This window comes from Cupressus sempervirens, chromosome 8 (assembly GCF_028749045.1).
Source record: "Cupressus sempervirens isolate cs-2001-9-10 chromosome 8, ASM2874904v1, whole genome shotgun sequence".
Taxonomy (NCBI): domain Eukaryota; kingdom Viridiplantae; phylum Streptophyta; class Pinopsida; order Cupressales; family Cupressaceae; genus Cupressus; species Cupressus sempervirens.
In genome coordinates, this window is record NC_143125.1 from 442,700,851 (window position 1) to 442,719,580 (window position 18,730).

General features: G+C 36.0%; 1 protein-coding gene across 1 annotated transcript in view; it reads left to right on the forward strand.

Moving 5' to 3' along the window:
* The first annotated feature begins 2,605 nt into the window (after nucleotides 1–2,605).
* The window catches only part of LOC149543116 (NADH dehydrogenase ubiquinone 1 beta subcomplex subunit), a 31,014-nt gene continuing 14,889 nt past the window's right edge, over nucleotides 2,606–18,730 (forward strand). Inside the window, exons 1-4 of the mRNA XM_089798022.1 lie at nucleotides 2,606–2,690; nucleotides 2,779–2,987; nucleotides 4,505–4,550; nucleotides 4,659–4,736. Of these exons, the coding sequence (XP_089654148.1) occupies nucleotides 2,884–2,987; nucleotides 4,505–4,550; nucleotides 4,659–4,736 (228 nt within the window). The 5' untranslated portion in view covers nucleotides 2,606–2,690; nucleotides 2,779–2,883. The remainder of the gene's footprint in view (nucleotides 2,691–2,778; nucleotides 2,988–4,504; nucleotides 4,551–4,658; nucleotides 4,737–18,730) is intronic.

An 18,730-nucleotide genomic window follows, 5' to 3' on the forward strand; every position in this document is an offset into this window, starting at 1 on the left:
AAATTTGGTTAGTCACTTTAGAGTCTTCTTTTCTAATGTCGAGTTCACTAGAGAGGGTTCTTCTAACTGCTACCTTTGTACCTTTGTATGGTGTTCAATGTATTTACTCTTTTCATTTGCTAAAACTTCTTCAAATAGGAATGATTGTTCCATGTATCAATATTTCTATGTGGAAAAGTTGAACTCTTATTACCCACTAGATTTGTTTATGAAGAATTCTTCTGATCACTATCTAACTTTGTTGCATCTTTCCTTCCTTTGACTTTCTTTTCTTTCCTTTTATGTTTTTTTACTATAAACAATTATAATCTATACTTTTGCCCTCTTATCTAATTTGGGAGACTTTTTCAAGCTGAAGATGTGATTATCCTACTCCATCAGTTCTAGAGAATGCAACTTTTCTTTGCTCTTGTATGTTTTTTTAGCCATTTCTGATTGAGGACTCCCTCTATTATTCTCCTATATTGTTATAGTTCTTTCCTACTGATTTTCATTATTTTGGAATGTAGGAGTATTATCATTTTATGCTTTAGCCTTATTTGGCTTTTCTTCTCTTGTTTTGCCTGGTATATCTTTTATGCTCTTTAAGACAACTCCCTTAACTTCATATTCCTTTTGCATCATACTTAGGTGCCTTATTTTGATCATGGAATGGGATATATTGAGATTTGATGTCGTTTGCAATGTTCTGAAGGAGAACTTCTACTCATCATCAAGTCTGATTATCTTTGTGATTTTGCCCTCATATCTCTGAAAGTTCAATTTGTATGTAGATCTATTAGTAATGATTTTGATTGGTTTAAGCTTCATCTTGTTTGCTCTACATTTGATTACAAGTTTTATGTTGTTACATCACTCAGAGGAAGCATCTAATTTGATCAATTCTCCCATTGATCGTCCTATCCTTTTAATAATACCTATTTGGTTTAACTCCAGAGGAATAGGGTTTATGGAAAACCATGTTGGAATTAAAAAAATAAAATTATTTTCATTACAATTTGGTGTCCAATCAAAAAATTTAACCGCATGACCCCTATAAAAATAATCAAAATAAAAAAGAAAATCTTTTTTCACATCCTCCTCACTATAGTGTATGAAGGCCAATCTATCAGTATAATGAGAAATACTTTCCTGGTAGCCGCAATAGTCCTTCAACCAGTCGATTAGATTATGTAGCTTTGCTTTAAGGCCATTGAAAAAAGTGAATAGACCGACCTCCTAACATTTCTGCCAACAATCTTCACTATCTTGATTGCTAATAATAAGGACCTTGTCTTCTTGTTCTGTTGGAACGTCACTGAGGGGCTGAGGGGTTAAAGAAGTTGGGTGAAGATTGGGATAAGAGAGAGGCAACCTACGCTAGGGAGGAATGTAGATACTCGAGGAGTTCGGAGCTATAGATTCTTGAATTTGGATTGACTGATCTATAGATGGTTTAATGACGAAACCGATCTGCTGCGTATAAATAGGATTAAGGTTGCAACTTGCATATTTTGTTAAATTAAAGACATAGATCTGCTTATCTAGGCTGAATGTTGAATGTATCAATGAAAAATCTTTGCCTAGGATCATATAAGGATGAGAAATGGCTCTTCGATTAGGGCATTGAACCAGAACATCATTTGCCTCACTGTCCTATAAACTAGTTAATGTGGAGAAATGGCTAGAGGTCTTTATAGCATAAGATGAGCTCGCTTGAAGTAATTCGCCCGAAGATTCCTGTGCCCATGTGCTTCTACATGTATGATGATTTGATCTATTTGCTGGTGGAGGCTCTAGGCTTAATTTCGAAAACCCCCATTTTTTAGGGCATGCATTGACTAACTACTTTTGAGTGATACATCTTCTCATTTTTCGTTTTTCTACTTTTCGCTCTGGTTGCCATATTCTTTTAGATATCACTAAATTCTTCTAATATTTAATTAATATTATAAAATTTGATTAATTTTAATTTTTTTTAAAATTATACTTTTACATTTAAAAATATAATTTTTAATTTAGAAAAATAATATTTTTAATAAAAAATGTATAATTAAAAATAATTTATAAATAAATATAAATGTCATTGTACTATTATAACCAATTAAGTTGTATCGTAAAGTATTAATATTTTATTTAAACTAAAAAAATATTATATAAAATATTATTCATAAAATATAATCACAAGTTATTATAAAAGATAAATATGTTATTAAAACAACTGTACGATATAGTAACATTTTATTGGTTTAATAGTTTTACATAACAAAATATTTTTACATTCTAAAATATCGGGTCTCAAAATTGCTCCTATAAGACGTAAATTTATAAGCCAATGAAATTCAAGTAAAATAAATTTTTAAATTTTAAAAATAAAAAATTTCATAAATAAACATTAAAAAATTAAAAGTTAAAATTAAAATGAAAAATACTTACTTCTAGGTTAGACATAAAAAAGTTTAATAACTAGTTAAGAACCACTGATTGCAATAATATAGCCTGCGACAAATACAATAACCTCCAATTCAATTAAAAACCTAAATCCTAAAATTAACAAAACATATCATGCCTCAACACGAATATTTACCATTCACATATGTACTTCCTACTAAAATAATATCTACCACGAGGATGATAAGCAAAGCTCAAATTCACATATGCCATCCACACGAACTTAGACGCTTGTCTTTCCTAACTTGCTGAATTCTATAGTAATATTGAATCCTAAACCATTTATTTACCATATATTTATGTAACATAGATGGGTAACTTGATTTTCTTTTCAATGATAAATCGTAGGGAATTTTCAATGATGTAATGACGGCGAAAAAGAAATAGAATTATAGACATCGCGAGCGATTGGCCTGGCCTATTGGAGGACGCTTGAAGAGGAGCAGACAGAGAATGGCAGGGCACGAAGGTCATGGAATCACCCACAATGGGTTCACAATGCACCCTCCCAAGAAATGGCATGCGAGGACTGGCAAGTTCATGTGCGCGGTCATGTGGTAACCTTGCTCATTCTCTCGTTTCCTTGCGTTTTCCCCATTCTTTTCTCTTTTGCTTGCCCTTTTCTTTGGAACAGATAATCCCGAAATTGACAAATGAATTTGCGGCTGTCTGAATATCTGAACGATTGTTCAAATGTTGAATCTTTAAATCAGGAATATCATCAAAACCTGTTAAAGGACGCGAAATTGATGATACATTTCTCATAATTCTCTCTCTTCCTGATCTTTGACGCTTCTGCTGCATATAGTGTTGAAATGAAACGTCCAATCTTAGGATCCAAGATATATCTTTCTCAAATGATTCATGCTATCCCGTGTTTTCCAAGATCTTTAAAAGTAGGATTAAAATCTTAAATCACACCACTTTCTTTCTGCATTCGTCATTAGGATAGTTCTTATCTTATAGAGTGGAATCTTATCTTATAGAATGGAATAGGTTATTTGCCGTGTTGCAATTACATTAATTTTTTCATTGTTTTAGTTCGATTGAATTTATATCTGGAAATTGGTTAGCGCCATTATTCTTAACGAGGTTCGCCTAAGTTCCAATTGTGAACGGCAAAAACGAATGTGAGTTTCAGGAATAGATCCAGCTGAGCCTTATTATATTCCAATGTCGGTCTCTACTGATAGGAGAAGATGTTTAGGTTTTCTCGGAGTCGAAAAGGAGGGTTGGGAAAAGTCATCGCAAAGGTGGCGTGATAAATCTGGTGTATCAGACATATATTGTGGGAATAGAGCGAATTTTTTAACTCTTTACACAGTATGTATATTATTTGAATTTTGTACCCCTTGGGTTTGGACATCCCTAACTTAAGAATAAATCGGGCCTAGCATACAACCAAATGGCAGGGTCAGAGGTTAATTAAACTTTATCATGGAAGAAGGCAGAAACCATATTCACGTTGTATCTTTTTTTAACTAGTAATAGGCAGAAGCCGATATCAACATGGGGCTTGAGTAGACTCAAACCCAAGACCTCCCAGTTGAAAGGCTCACAATTTACCGTCGCGGTGCTGGGTATTCCCTGCGTTGTATCTCTTAGCTAAAGTGGAGTGGGGTGAATTTTTTAGTGGAATCATGCTTCAGGACCTTTTGAATGAGAATGGTTTGATGCCAGAGCTTTTCCCTGCATTGTATTTCTTAGCCAAAGGAGAGAGGGGTGAATTTTTTAGTGGGATTATGCTTCAGGTCCTTGTGAATGAAAATGGTTTGATGCCAGAGCTTGTATCCATAATTTTTTATTGGCACCAGCAGGATTTGCCTCAAATAATGATGAATATGAAACCCTGTTGGCTTCTTGGTTAATTTTTGACATGAATATACAAAAAAGGCTCTCTCTACACGGCCTTATCTTTAAACTTGTGTGTGTGTCACAGTGTTACACATGCTAGAACTGATCTATCATTTTACAAATTTAAAAGGAAATTAGTAAAGATATGTATATTTGTCATATGTGTGCCAACTAGAGAGTTTGTAATCCTGTTTTCTTGTTTTATATCTTTGTTTTGTAGGTTTTGGGTTTTATACAGAGCAAAGGAGGATGGTCCGGTCCTCTTGGTATGCATTATGGCAGACTATTTACATCAGCTTTAAGCATTCTTGATTGCCTCCTTGATTTTCAAAATTTGATTTTTATTGTTGAAGTTTGAAATTGATTCACTGTAGGGAATGCGACATCCATGGGAGTCTCATGGACATGATCACGGTCATGGGCATGCTCATGAACATAAGGAAGAACACCGAGTAATTTTCACTCATCTATCCTGTAATGTTTAATACGTAGCCAGAAAGTAACCAAACTAGAAAGAATTTATTGAACTAGACAGAAAGGGTCACATAAACCTAAGTGGTAACTGGTAACCTACTACTTAACTATGACTAATTATTAACAGGATACAAATGCTTGCGTATGAGTGCAGAAACTGTCACACTATTTTCTCGTAGTATAAGGGTATGGATGTGTATATGTGTGTGTTTATTTAAAGAAAATATTATATCTAGACTAAATAATTAACAAAGCTAATATATAGCATTATTGCTGACAAGTGATGCATCCTTATCAAGTCCAGTGTTTCATTTGTTCATATTGTAGATAGAGTTTATCGATAAAGCCATTCAGTCAACATTTAACATGCTGATTGAAGTGACATATCTTTTATACACATATGCACATTTGAAGAAGCTGGCTTGTGGATAATCTATATGGATTTGTGCTTCAAGGCACTGTAGTATCCCAAGGGAAATATTTTAATATTCTGTCATTTTCAAGCTGTTCACAAAATTCAGATGTCAATGGATGTTAAACAGCTTCATTGAATGTTAAACATAAATTGTTATCTCTTTAATAGAGAGCCGCAAGTCTTCATAAGGACGTTGGAAGGATTAGCCAAATGCATGTGATCTAAATTAACTGTTCCTTAGAATGCCATGGCCATGCTCAGCATAAACCGTCTTCAGAAATAGTGATCAGATTTGTTGATGAACAATAAATGTTATTAACTCGAAATCTTAATCAATTTCTACTTGAAAATCAGTCAAGTCAGTACAATGGCCAAGTTAGCACAAGGATGATTTCTGTGTGAAATCACTCCATGGATTTGTTAGTTTATGTCCTCAAATTCTAGACATAGAGGGTTTTCATCCTCAAGTTAAATTAACTGAAGTTCCATGCTCCAACAAGGAGTAGAAATAAGATAATAAATTAGTTTTAAATTTTTCTCTTGTTCTCACTTGGTCTCTCTCAAATAGATTGAAATCTTCAAGAATCATCACTCTTCAAAATCCTCTTGATTAATAAACTTCATTATATCTTCATTCCATAAAATTATTTAACCCCTTTTGGAAGTGTCTGGCTTTAACTACAGTGATTTTTTTCACCCCTTGAATTGGTCTTCTAATTCCACCGATTCCTTCTGTTTCATGAAGTTGCAATTTCAATCAAAAGTTGTACTTGGTCCGATGTGATGGTGACTTCCTTGAATGCTACAATCAATACTCATTTTTATTCCTCAATACTAAATCACTGATTGAACTTTACATTTTGTACCATAAGTATTTATTTACTTTGTAATATTTAATGTGCAAATTTAATTTGATGAGGCTCAATTGTAAACCTGAAAGGGAATTGCCAAATCAATTTGGAGGGTCTAGTCTTGGTTTAATGTCAAAGAGGGGACATCACAGGTACTAAAACGTAAGGAATGTAGGGGTGTCATCAAAATCTGAATCAGTTTCTTGCTTTTTGGGTCTATGGAGTTAGGGGGTCCACTTGAAGGATTTGGATTACACGGGTTTAGGGTGTGACTCTTTATTTCTCAATCTTGTTCTCGCTTTAATGCAATTTGGAATCTTTTTTCTGTGCCACTAACTCAAGGATCTTCTCTTTTGGTTGATATTTGTTTGGAATGGTTTCTTCATGGTCCTCTAGTTGCCCTGCTGGTCTCCACACACATTTTAATTAAATTATTCATTTCTAACATGTTGATTTTTCGATTGCTGTTTTTTTTCCTTGAGGGAAAAAGCTTGCTCAATGCTAAGCTTTGCAGATCTCCTGTTTTCATTAACTATATTGACTTCTAAACTTTTTATTGCATAAGATCACGTAAACACAATGAGAGCAACCATAAAGACACATACACCAGATTTCTTGTGGAAGTCCTTTCGGGCATAAAGCCATGCCACGCAATAGCTTTTATTAGTAGAAATGGCACCAGCCCAAATTACAAAAGTGAGCACCAACTTCCAGAGAGCACCATCTTTGAAGCACCAACTCTGAACATTGTAGCACCAACTCTAGTCAGCTGAGGCACCAACCCTCTTCGAAGCACCAACTCATAACATTGAAGCACCAATTCCACTCTGTTGAGGCACCAAGCCCAGTTTGATAGCACCAACTCAATGACACTGAAACACATAACACCTTTCATGACATACTCAGCACTTCACTTTAACCCCTTCAACCTTAGTTGCTGATTCGTAGTACCCTAGCCTGGTTTTGGAAGCGGATGCAGATGCATTCACGGATGCCTTGTGGACACTCACAGGAAGCACATCTTGGGCATTGGGATGCACATCCCGATGCCCAGGATGTGCTTCCTGTGAGCATGCACAGGGCATCCGTGAGCTTCCAAACGCCTTCATGGGGATGGCATTAAAAACTGACACTTTTTTGGATGAAAAAACAACTTAAAGCACATTAAAACATGTGCCAAGTAACTTTTTTAATTCTGATTTGGATTAGTGAATCTTGACTCTTGATTGATGAACATTTAATCATGAACTAAATTTTAATTCTGTAATTGTAATGATTTTCTGATTTGCATTTGAATTGTGAACGTAGTTGTACATGATATGATTTATTAAGTTATTAGTTATTTCAATATGAATATTTGTGAACTCTCAGATACCTTGATCAATGATGAAGCATCGTTCTATCAAACGATTTAATTTAGTATATATTTCTTGTATTTCTTTGAGTGTATATCTATGTATATATATGTGTGTGTGTGCACGCGCGCGCTCGTGCGTGCATTCAAACACATCCAAAACTTCCCCCTAAAAACTCGCTGACCTGCACCCGCACCCCAATCGCCAACTTAGCCTTCAACATATTGCTGAATCAACAACATACACATCTCAAGAATATGTATGTATCAAAAAATATAGTTGACTTGCACTTCTATCTTTTATGCAGCTGCCTGTCTATTATTCCGTTCCACACACTCAATAGTATCCACTTACACGATCATTTTGGATACCTGTGTCATTGTCTAGATATATCTTCTTTCATGCAGCCATGAGTTCTTTTGCATCATCACACAACGCTTCACTTTTATCAGCTAGCTCCCCAATATTGTGTGTAACTTCATAATCGTATCCCACTTGAAACTACATACAAAACCGCTTCAAAAACAGACTCCTATCTCAAAAGAATATCTCAGACCTCTTTTATGGTTCTGCCTAGCAATCATTATAAACATGAAAGCTACTCATAATATTTGTTCTGTGCACTCACCATATATCTTTAGTCCTCGCTCTTTTGTCTTTTTCACAATCAAGCTGAATAGTCAAATACCACTGCACATGCTGCTGCATTGCCAAGATAAATGCCCAGCAAGAGGAAGTAAGAATGTACAGCTCTAGAAATATGCGTGTCTTATTTTTTTTGCATGCCCAGCCTTAAGTTTTTCAATGCAGTATGTGTCAAAATCAGGCATTGACTCCTCTGATAGAAACACCATAAGGAAATGTTCTTCCAAATGCATGGCATCCTAAATATATCTTCTTAATATGTTGCAAGCTTTAAAACAGTTAACAACAGCTCTTAGTCTTTTCTTTTCTCCATTTATGCAACGCCAACTGACAACCATTTAAAATGATTTTAATTGTCTTATTCACTTAAATCTTCATGTGGCTATAAGAATCATGAGCGGAAGAATGGCTCCAATGACACACCCAGCAAAATAGAGAAAATATATATTGATGCCTTTGTTTTTTAACATTTTTAACTGCCCAATCTAAATATATTAATGCAGAACTTTAATTAAAATGCATGGTAACACCTCACTTTCAATAACTACCCACCATCCTTAAAAAATATATGACTTTTTATCTCAGCAAATTGCACAATCACGTTTCCCATCCAAAATAGACAGATTTCCCATATAATTCTAATATGAAGGTGTTACACAGCTAATAAAATTGTTCCAAAAGGAAAGATAACACCAATATTGTGGCTGTATGTATACCTTAAAAAGCGACACATGGTCTTCTTTTACCAGGATGCTCAGATACATCAAGCTTGTGTTGTTGCTATATTTGATTAATTCTTAATTCCTTTTTGTGTCCATTAATTGAGAATTCAACCTGGTACATTAATTGAGGAGTCTCTTTTTAGATGAAGTTAATGCCGATCACAATGTTGGACTAGTAGACCAGCATTTGCAGGTGAAGTAAAGGCTGATTAATCCGTAAACCTCTGCGTTGATAAACCAAGGAAGATTAGTGGTTATCTTCGAAATGACAACAGCAACCTCTTCAAGGTGCCCCCCAGGAATATGTATGGCTGCCAAAAAGGCAATGCCTGTCGATGTAACTGCTCACAAACTGTTTGCCAACAATGAAAACCCATTCAGCTTGCACAGGTAAATGAAGAAACTGCTAATCTAACATAAAAATCTCGCCATCATGTTTGGAGGAGAGAGACTGCTGCCCATACATGCCAAAGATAGAAGAGGAATTCCAAAGTGTTTATGACCAAATAAGAACACTGGAGTACTGCTACAGTCAAGCCTGCAGCCTTAGAGAACACCTGCAGCATCTGTAATAGCTAAAATAACACCTGTAGCAGCTCATTGGACTCCTATACTAGCTTCTGGATCATTGGAAGCATTGCTTCAGGCAATCTGCACCTTGTATCCAGGGTATTTGCAGTCTCATACTGAAGTACACTGTTTGAAAACCACCAGATGCAATGTTTACTAGAATAATTAGATAAGTCATTTGCAAGTTAATCAAACAAATCTGGGTTACACAAGCTAATATAAACAATTAGTTTATCAAGTAAAGATTTATTTAGGAACACAAAACTTGTAAATATTAGGTGTTTAGGCTGCTATAGAACAAACACCTGACAGATATTTGATGATACGTTGTTCTTCTAGTCTCAAGTCTAAGCTTTGACCTTTTTGGATGAGGATGTGCTGCAGTCCAATAGATATATTAGTAGCAGTGCAAACGACAAGACAGAAGAGAAGAAAATGCGCGCAATGGTGTTGATTGACTGCTCTTTGAAGGAAATGCATTATGCACGATTCTTTCCCCTAGAACAATCTTAAATCTCACAGAAGTGAAGAGTGCAAAGTTTGAATTAGACAATCAAAATTTCGTTCTAAACAAGATAAATGTAAGTCTGGAATGGTGTATTGTTATTTCAAATAGAGAAGAGAAGTTAAAGAGTATAAAATATTCATGTTGTTTTGTAGATGTTTGTAATGAATGAAATCCAGTGCACCTTTTTTCCTTGTTCAATGCGTGCTTTCTAATCTAATGCTACACTTATGGTCTTGTTTCCTTTGTGCTTGCATTAGCTGTAGTGGAGTTAAGATCCTATAAGTTATGGTTACATTAAACTTATGCCACCATTTTTCTTATCACGTGTCCAATCAGACCACATAAAGTCTCTTAATGGTCTTATGAATGTTTTCAATCTGACAATTTCTGAATGGCCAACCAGAAGAGCGATAAATTGGATTAGATGCCCTTGCCGCTCACTTAATATCTTGTTTGTTGATTTTCTCAATTACCCATTGCTACATATCTTTCAGAGGGAGAGAAAGTAAAGGGAATATGTAGACCTGTAACAATTTTATCTGTCTCTAACCAGTTGTATTTTGTTGATTGATCCATAATTTGAGGAAGCTATTGACATCCAATCACCATCTGATCAGAGAAGACATCTGAACTGCTGTCTAAACTGTGAGGCCTGATTAAAAATTTCTATTCATTTTATTCAGTTCCTCAATATTTCGTTGGAGTTAAGGAAAAATTGATGTATCATTACAAAGAAGACTTCCAAACTTGAGCCATTATTTTGTAGAACATTCTTTCTGATGGGAAGACCATGAGCACAGTCTGGTAGACAAGGAAGAGCTTCTAGAGCAATTATGGAGAGAAAATATTATGCAAGGGGAATTTTTCTGTGAATGGCTGGCCTGATTTGAAGAGTCATTTTCGAACAAGAACATGGCCATTCCAGTAAATTTCTCAACGAGCCCTAAAGTCCTATGCATAGTTGCTATAAGTCCAATTCAATTGTATTGTAGGAATTCACACAAGGCCATACACAGTGTTCGCTAGAGCTTCTTGTTCAATGCATTTCTTCTGAACTGGTTAACAAGTTACCTAGAATATATCTACCTTCAAAAAACATAGTCCGAGTCCCAGAGATCAATTTAGGAAGAAGTTTATTCACTTCATTGGTCAGCACTTGAGCAAGAATTATATCCCTTACACATACAAGGGAGTGATAGAATTCAAATTTATGACTAGATAATTGTCTTTCTTTTTCAGGGATAAGCTTAATGCTCTTCCTTTTATTGACTGCAACCAAAAGAACTAGCTCTAAAATATTCATAGATGTATAACGGAGACGGAACAATCCATTCCTAGGAGGATTTATACTTATAGTAGTCTGTAAAATGTTCAAACTACTTTTCTTTTGTGAGAGAGTTTGATAACATGAGATATTTCATCTATATATAATTTACTCTAGAGAACAACCACATCCACAAAAATCTTTTTTGTGACAGTTCTAATACGAAGTTATCTAGCAGTCTCAACATGTGGAATGGACTGATAAGACAAAAAGAACCCCTAATAGTGGAGGAATTTATGATGACTCAACACCCGCAAGATCAGCCGCTAAACCAACTTCCGCAAGAAGCAAAATTCAAGAATAGGTTTCTTCAACAATGCAAGATTGATTGATTGATTGGATATGTATCATACAATGAGATGCCTTACCTATAAAGAGAAGGTTGAGGGATAGGATTAGACAAGGATTATGGCATTCGTCTTAATCTTAGACAAGGATTAGACGAAGATTATGAAATAGAGAGAATTCAAAAACACTTAATCACAAGCAATCTCGAAGACAAATCTTCCGTTCCCTATGAAATTATTTGTCAGAAGCTGACGCTTTTCCATTAGAGGCTTCAGTGATAATTGGGTTACTTAGCTACTTAAAAAGGACAAAAATATGCATGACCAGCAGTGGCCGAAAATTGTGAAAGAAGAAGCTCTTAACTGTAGGAAGAAAACTTGGATGAAGCAAAACATTAAATGGATGGATAAATGGAACATTAAGGTGCAAGATTGTCCGAACAATAAGGCGGGCATAAAAAAGTTTGTTAGAGGGAAGTTTCAAAGGGCCATGTGGAATAATAACATTGGCAGAAAAAAGGTTTATTACATTAAAGAATTCAACCCAACTAGGGATCATGGCGAGAAAGTGTACCTTGGGGCTACTATTAAAGGTAAGGCAAGGTTGTCATTGGTTCAATTGAGGGCTAGATCCCATCACCTCTGGTGTGAGACGGGCAGATGGAAGAGGCCTAGAGAGGCTTGGGAGGAGAGGATATGCATGTTTTGTCAGACGGGAGCTATTGAAATAGAATGACATTTTCTCTCTGAGTGCACAACTTATGACAACTTCATAACTTACTATGATTTCATCCAAAAGGCAGACAACATGCATAGTTTATTTGAAGTTGACAAGATCAAACAAACGATGGATTTCTTGGTTAAGATCCATATCAAAAGATTGGAAATGGAAAGAAATATGAAATCTGCTTAGCGCATTTTGCTGGTCCCATGGACGTCATTAAAATCATTCATTCATTTATTCATATGTGATGAAACAACTATCTCAGTCAAATACTAAATGATCTAAGTAACTAGAATTAAATAAAATTAATAAAGATAAGATATAATAAGTTCTTATCTGGACAATGAAAACTTCTAGGACACCTAGTACCTAAGTAAATTTGATATTACAAAGTAACACCATGTCCACATGCTGCCACTTAAATCAATTTTGAGCTTAATTTTAAGCAGTAATGTGTTCCCATGCAAAATAAAAATTTTAGGAAAAGGAAAATTTAGAATCTTTTCCTACTTTTGTGGAGCGGCTATTCTTTAGCAAATGAAAATAAGTTGTGGGAAAAGAGGGGGGCTGGAAATAAGTAGTGACTGCTTATTGAAAAAAGCAACACGTCTTCATTGCATTTTTCATCCCCTATTTATTTGCCAATATTTTAGTTTTCAGAATTATTTGCAAGAGAAATGATTAAAAATTGATTTCAAAATAATTTTGAGAACACTGCTTAAAATTATGCAACTAATATTTTGATCCATGGGGCCACAAGCTCCACAAATTGTGCCACAAAACAATGAGCAGCTGCTGCTAGCAAAAATAAGCTAAGCAGCCGCATGGGGACATGCTTTAATTGGTAAATATTTTTTTGATATTAATAGAGACCGAGAGGTCAATATATACAAAAAAATAAAATGATGTTTTCTTAGGAAATGATCGTAAAGAATAAAAACATTCTATTCTAGCTAAAAGAATGCTAACAGATAATTGCCGACTATCTAATAGTAAAAACATTCTAATATTTATAAGCTTATCTATTATCGTAGTACCCTCCCTTAATGGTTATCTATTTGTAATCTATTGTAAATATTAGAATGTCTCTAATATTAGTTAATCTGTAGTTATTTGTTAGCGTTCTTTAGCTTTCTTTTAGCTAGAATAGAATGTTTCTATTCGTTATGATCGTTACCTAAGGAAACATCATTTTATTCTTTTGTATATATTGACCTCTCGGTCTCTATTAATATCAAGCAAATATTTACCAACTACTTCATAATATAGTATCAGAGCAAATTCCTGGCCTCTTTGAAATTATTAGTTGAAAATTTTCAAAATATTTGCCCGAGTGTTTTCAAAATTTGCATACTTTTTGTTCACCAAACTCGACTAGGGATTTAGCTATTAAAATAACTTTCATGTTTCCTTTTAATGCTCACTATTGTATCTTATTATATCTCTGTAAATATTAGAATGTTTCTAATATTTAGTATAGTCTAGAATAGAATGTTTCTATTCTAGTCGACTCTCCTCTTTGTATATATAGATCAGTTTGATCTCTAATTAATTTATTCAAATTTTCCGCCATTTACATTTGTAACATGGTATCAGAGCTATTGTTTCAAATGGTTTTGAATAGTTTATAATTTCTTTCGAAATTATCTGCTCTAAATTTCGAAATTATTTCTGCCATTTTCTCTACAACCCATCTAGGGTTTCTGTTTTGAGAAATCTGAAATTCATTCTGCAAATCCCGAGTTCACGTTTTTTAAATCGCAGGTTTTTTTGGCTCACGTCTGATCTTCTACAAATCGTGGGTTTCTACTGTCGTTTTTCTGCAACTCGCCGTTTTTTTGCAACTCGGCATTTTGTGTGAGTGAAAATGTGTTCAATCCGCCCTTATCTGCCTGGATCCGTCTATCTCAAATCCGCTTGTTCTAAAATCTGCCTATATCTGCCATTTTTCCTGCAAATCTGACCTTCGAAGCTGCCAACTAGGTTTTTGCTCGAAACCCTAGTTTTTTGACCTCCAAATTTTTTTTGATCACATATTCTTGGTGGGTTTTTTGAAATCTCAAATGGGTCTTCATCAAATTTTTGTGGGTGCCTCGTTTTTTTGTGCCTCGATTTTCGAGCCAGCAGATCCGAATTCCGACAACAATTTATTTCTGAGTTTTTCGAGCTCTTTTTTGGGTCTTTCATTTTCTCACCTCGAAGTTTGTGCCATTTGAAATATTCACATATTATAAGCATCTGTATCAGCAGCATCAGAAGTCGGACTCAATTAAACAGTACGCCAATGCTACCCAACACTCAGAGCAGAAAGAATCTATCTACCATGCCTTTATGGCCAGCATACCTGCAAATCATGTGAAATCTTCTGCCTGGTACATCGATTCTGGTGCCTCCCGACATTTCACTCATAGGCGTGATTGGTTTGTTGAATTCACTCCCTATTCTGACTCAGTAATCTTTGGAGGCGGTGAAGAATACAATATTGTTGGCAAGGGCAATGTTCAGATTCAGACTGGAGGAAGAAAACTCATGTTTCTCAATGTATGTTATGTTCCTGGCATGAAACATAATCTTCTGTCTGTTAGTCAGATTATAAAGCACTCCCTTCAGTTGGATGTCGTTTTCAGTGGAAATAAGTGTTCGATTATTGATTGTGCTTCTCGCACTACCCTTGCTTCCGGTCTTGAGGATCATGGTATTTATAGGCTTGTAGATTCAGGCGATTCCCTTAAGCATGCCTTCATCGCCGAATCATCCGCTCTCAGCAGTCTCTGGCATCAGCGATACGGTCATCTGAACATTCAATATCTAGCACAACTTGCTCGAGATAATTTAGTCCATGGCCTACCTAATATTCAGACCCAGAACTATCGCGTTTGCGGAGCTTGCCAAGCAAGGAAGCAACATAGGACACCATTTAAGAATGGTGAAACATGGCGGGCATACAGAGTACTCTAGCTAGTCCATGCTGATGTATGTGGTCCTATGAATACTCCTTCTATTACTGGGAACAGGTATTTTTTACTCTTTGTGGATGATTTCAGTCGCAAAATGTGGGTATATTTTCTTAAGCAAAAATCAGATGCCTTTCTTGTATTTCAGCAGTTTAAAGCTCTAGTAGAAAAAGAGTCTGGTTCCTCCATCCGTACTCTTAGGACTGATAATGGGGGGGAATTCTGTTCTTCTGCTTTCTCTGCCTTCTGTACTACTCATGGCATTAGACGTCAGTTCACCACACCTCACACCCCTTAGCAAAATGGTGTTGTAGAGCGTCGAAACCGTACCATCACAGAAATGGCTAGGGCTATGCTAGAACATAGAAATGTTCCCAAAAAATATTGGGCAGAAGCAGTATCCACAGCTGTCTACCTTCTTAACCGGTCACCCACCCTTGCAGTTAATCATAAGACTCTTGAGGAAGCCTGGTCTGGTCGCAAACCTAGGATCAACCATTTGAAAGTTTTTGGCTCTCTGGCATATGTATGGATTCCTGATGCCAAACGCACTAAGTTGGATTCCAAAAGCCAAAAACTTATGTTTATAGGATACAGTCACACACATAAGGCCTACAGACTGATTGATGTAAATACTGATCGTTTAATCTTCAGTCGTGATGTTGTGTTTGATGAGGAATTTGGACCATTTTCGCTCTCTGACTCCCCACCACATTCCGAGATTCAGTCTTCAACAATCTCTGACTTAGGTTCTTCTATTTTATATGAGTCATCTGATGCTACTGATACACCACCTCAGTCACTTCCAGATAATACAACTCCTGTTCCTGCTTCTCCTCCAGCTATTCCGACAGCATCTGATATTAGCTCCTCGACTCTTCGGCCAAAATGGTGGGCTCAAATGCTTAGTGATCTTCGTCCTGATGAACTCATTGAGGGTAGAACCTCCAGAAATAAGAGCCTTCAGCACAACATAGTTAATATAGCTCTTATGGCCAACATCCACAGTATCCCTGAGCCCCAGATATATGCAGAGGCCAAAGGAATTCCAGAATGGGAACAAGCAATGGATTCTGAGCTTCAGAGTCTTCAAAAGAACCACACTTGGGTTCTTTCAGATCTTCCTCCTGGGAAGAAACCCATTAGCTGTAAATGGGTCTATAAGGTCAAGTACCATGCAGATGGTACCTTGGACAAATACAAAGCTAGACTTGTTGCTCGAGGATTCACCCAGCGCGAAGGCATTGATTATGAGGAGACATTTGCACCGACAGCCAAAATGAGCACTATTCACATTCTTCTTGCAATTGCAGCTCAATATGGTTGGAAAGTTCATCAGATGGATGTGAAGAGCGCCTTTCTCAATGGTGAATTACAGGAAGAAGTCTACATGACGCAGCCCCCAGGTTTTAAGGTTGCTGGTTCAAAACACAAAGTATGTAGACTCCAGAAGGCCCTCTATGATCTTAAACAGGCCCCTAGGGCTTGGTACATAAAGATTGATCATTACTTGGTTACTCAAGGATTTCAGCGTAGTCCGTCAGACAGTAATCTGTATATTAAACACTTTGGTAATGATATTCTTTTTCTTGTTGTCTATGTGGATGATTTGATCATTACTGGAAATTCAGAACATTTGACTTCAGAAATCAAACAGGATCTATGCAGAACTTTTGATATGACAAATCTCGGATTGCTTCATTATTGTTTAGGTATTGAGGTTTGGCAGACTGACAACAACATTTTTTTGTCTCAGTCCAAGTATGCCAGAAGTTTGCTTGATAGGTTTCGAATGCAGGATTGCAAATCTGCCTCCACTCCTATGGAGACTGGTCTGAAATTGTCCGCACAATCTGTTTCTCCTCCTGTAGATGAAACACTCTTCAGGCAGCTAGTAGGTAGTCTCATCTACCTTACTACTACTAGACCTGATCTCAGTTTTGCAGTTAGCTACATCTCACGGTTCATGACAAACCCCAAGACTGATCATTGGATTGCAGCGAAACGTGTGTTACGCTATGTACATGGTACTTCAGATTATGGTCTTCTTTACACAAGGAGTACTACTCCTCAGCTCAGTGGATTCACTGATTCCGATTGGGCCGGCTCAGTTGATGATAGGAAATCTACTTCTAGCTATGTGTTTAGTATCGGATCTGCAGCAGTTACTTGGACCAGTAAGAAGCAACAGGCACATGCACTCTCCTCTACAGAAGCAGAATATAGAGGAGCTGTCAAGGCAGCTTGTGAAGCAGTTTGGCTCCGGCAGATGCTTGCAGATATGCATATTCCTCAAGTAGGTCCGACTTCTTTGTTTTTAGACAATTAGGGCGTACTCAAACTTGCCAAGAACCCAGTGTTTCATGAACGAACCAAGCACATCGAGCTTCATTGCCATTACATCCGACAATTAGTAGAAGATGGATCTATTCAGTTACGCTATGTTCCTACCTTAGAGCAATCAGTAGATATTTTCACTAAACCCCTTGGTCCTGACAAGTTTGTTAAATTCAGGGGATCTATTGGTGTAGTAAATAGATTGAGCATTAAGGGGGGGTATTAAAATAACCTTCATGTTTCCTTTTAATGCTCACTATTGTATCTTATTATATCTCTGTAAATATTAGAATGTTTCTAATATTTAGTATAGTCTAGAATAGAATGTTTCTATTCTATTCGACTCTCCTCTTTGTATATATAGATCAGTTTGATCTCTGATTAATTTATTCAAATTTTCCGCCATTTACATTTGTAACATTAGCGTCCAATTCTTTTCTACAATTTCATGGCCTTCTTTTTGGGCATTTTCGAGCTGACTTTTTTTGCACATCTTTTGCGAAGGGCAAAGTCTAGGGTGTTTTAAACCCTCTGTTTCTGATTTTCGTCTAGCAGTTTCATTTTCCACCACTTTTTAACAGTCAAATCTGCCTTTTTTTGGTTTTTTAAAAATGGCTAGGGTTTCTTTCGAAACTCTCTTTTTCTGTGCTGGTTTAAAAAACTTTTTAAGATTCTTGGTCGATTTTTGCAGGTCTCAACTGGGTTGTTAGAGTAATTAGATATATTCTAATTATCTTTATTTTATTTAAGCTAAACTTTAGGCATATAATAATTAATTCTTTTATTATTTATTATCATGCAACCTAGGTTAGATCTTTTTAGGGTTTCAATCTCCTTTATAAGGACGATCTCTCATTGTAAACATTGATTCACTTTTGATGATAACAATATCTTTTTTGCTCATCAAGAATGTCTCATTTGTGGATCTGGGAATTCTAGCCTTCATAGCTTTTGCTTCTCTTTTGCTGTGACAAGTGTTGCATGTAGGTGATTCTTGGGAGTTGTGAGGTTGATCTTTCATCAACTTCAATAGGCCGGTCTTTGTTTTTCTTGGGTGCATCATTTTCTATGCCTCAATTTTCAAGTCAGTGGAATCAAAATCTAATTTTAGATTCTTTGTGAGTTTTTTGAGCTCTTACCCAAGTGGCTCTTCAAATTTTTTGGCTCTTCCATCAATCTGTCTTGAAGTTTGTGCCATCTCAAAATTTTCACATTTTTTCATTGATAAATGTGCAATGGCATCTCTCAGTAGTCTCATGCTGGAAGGTAGTCAACGATTT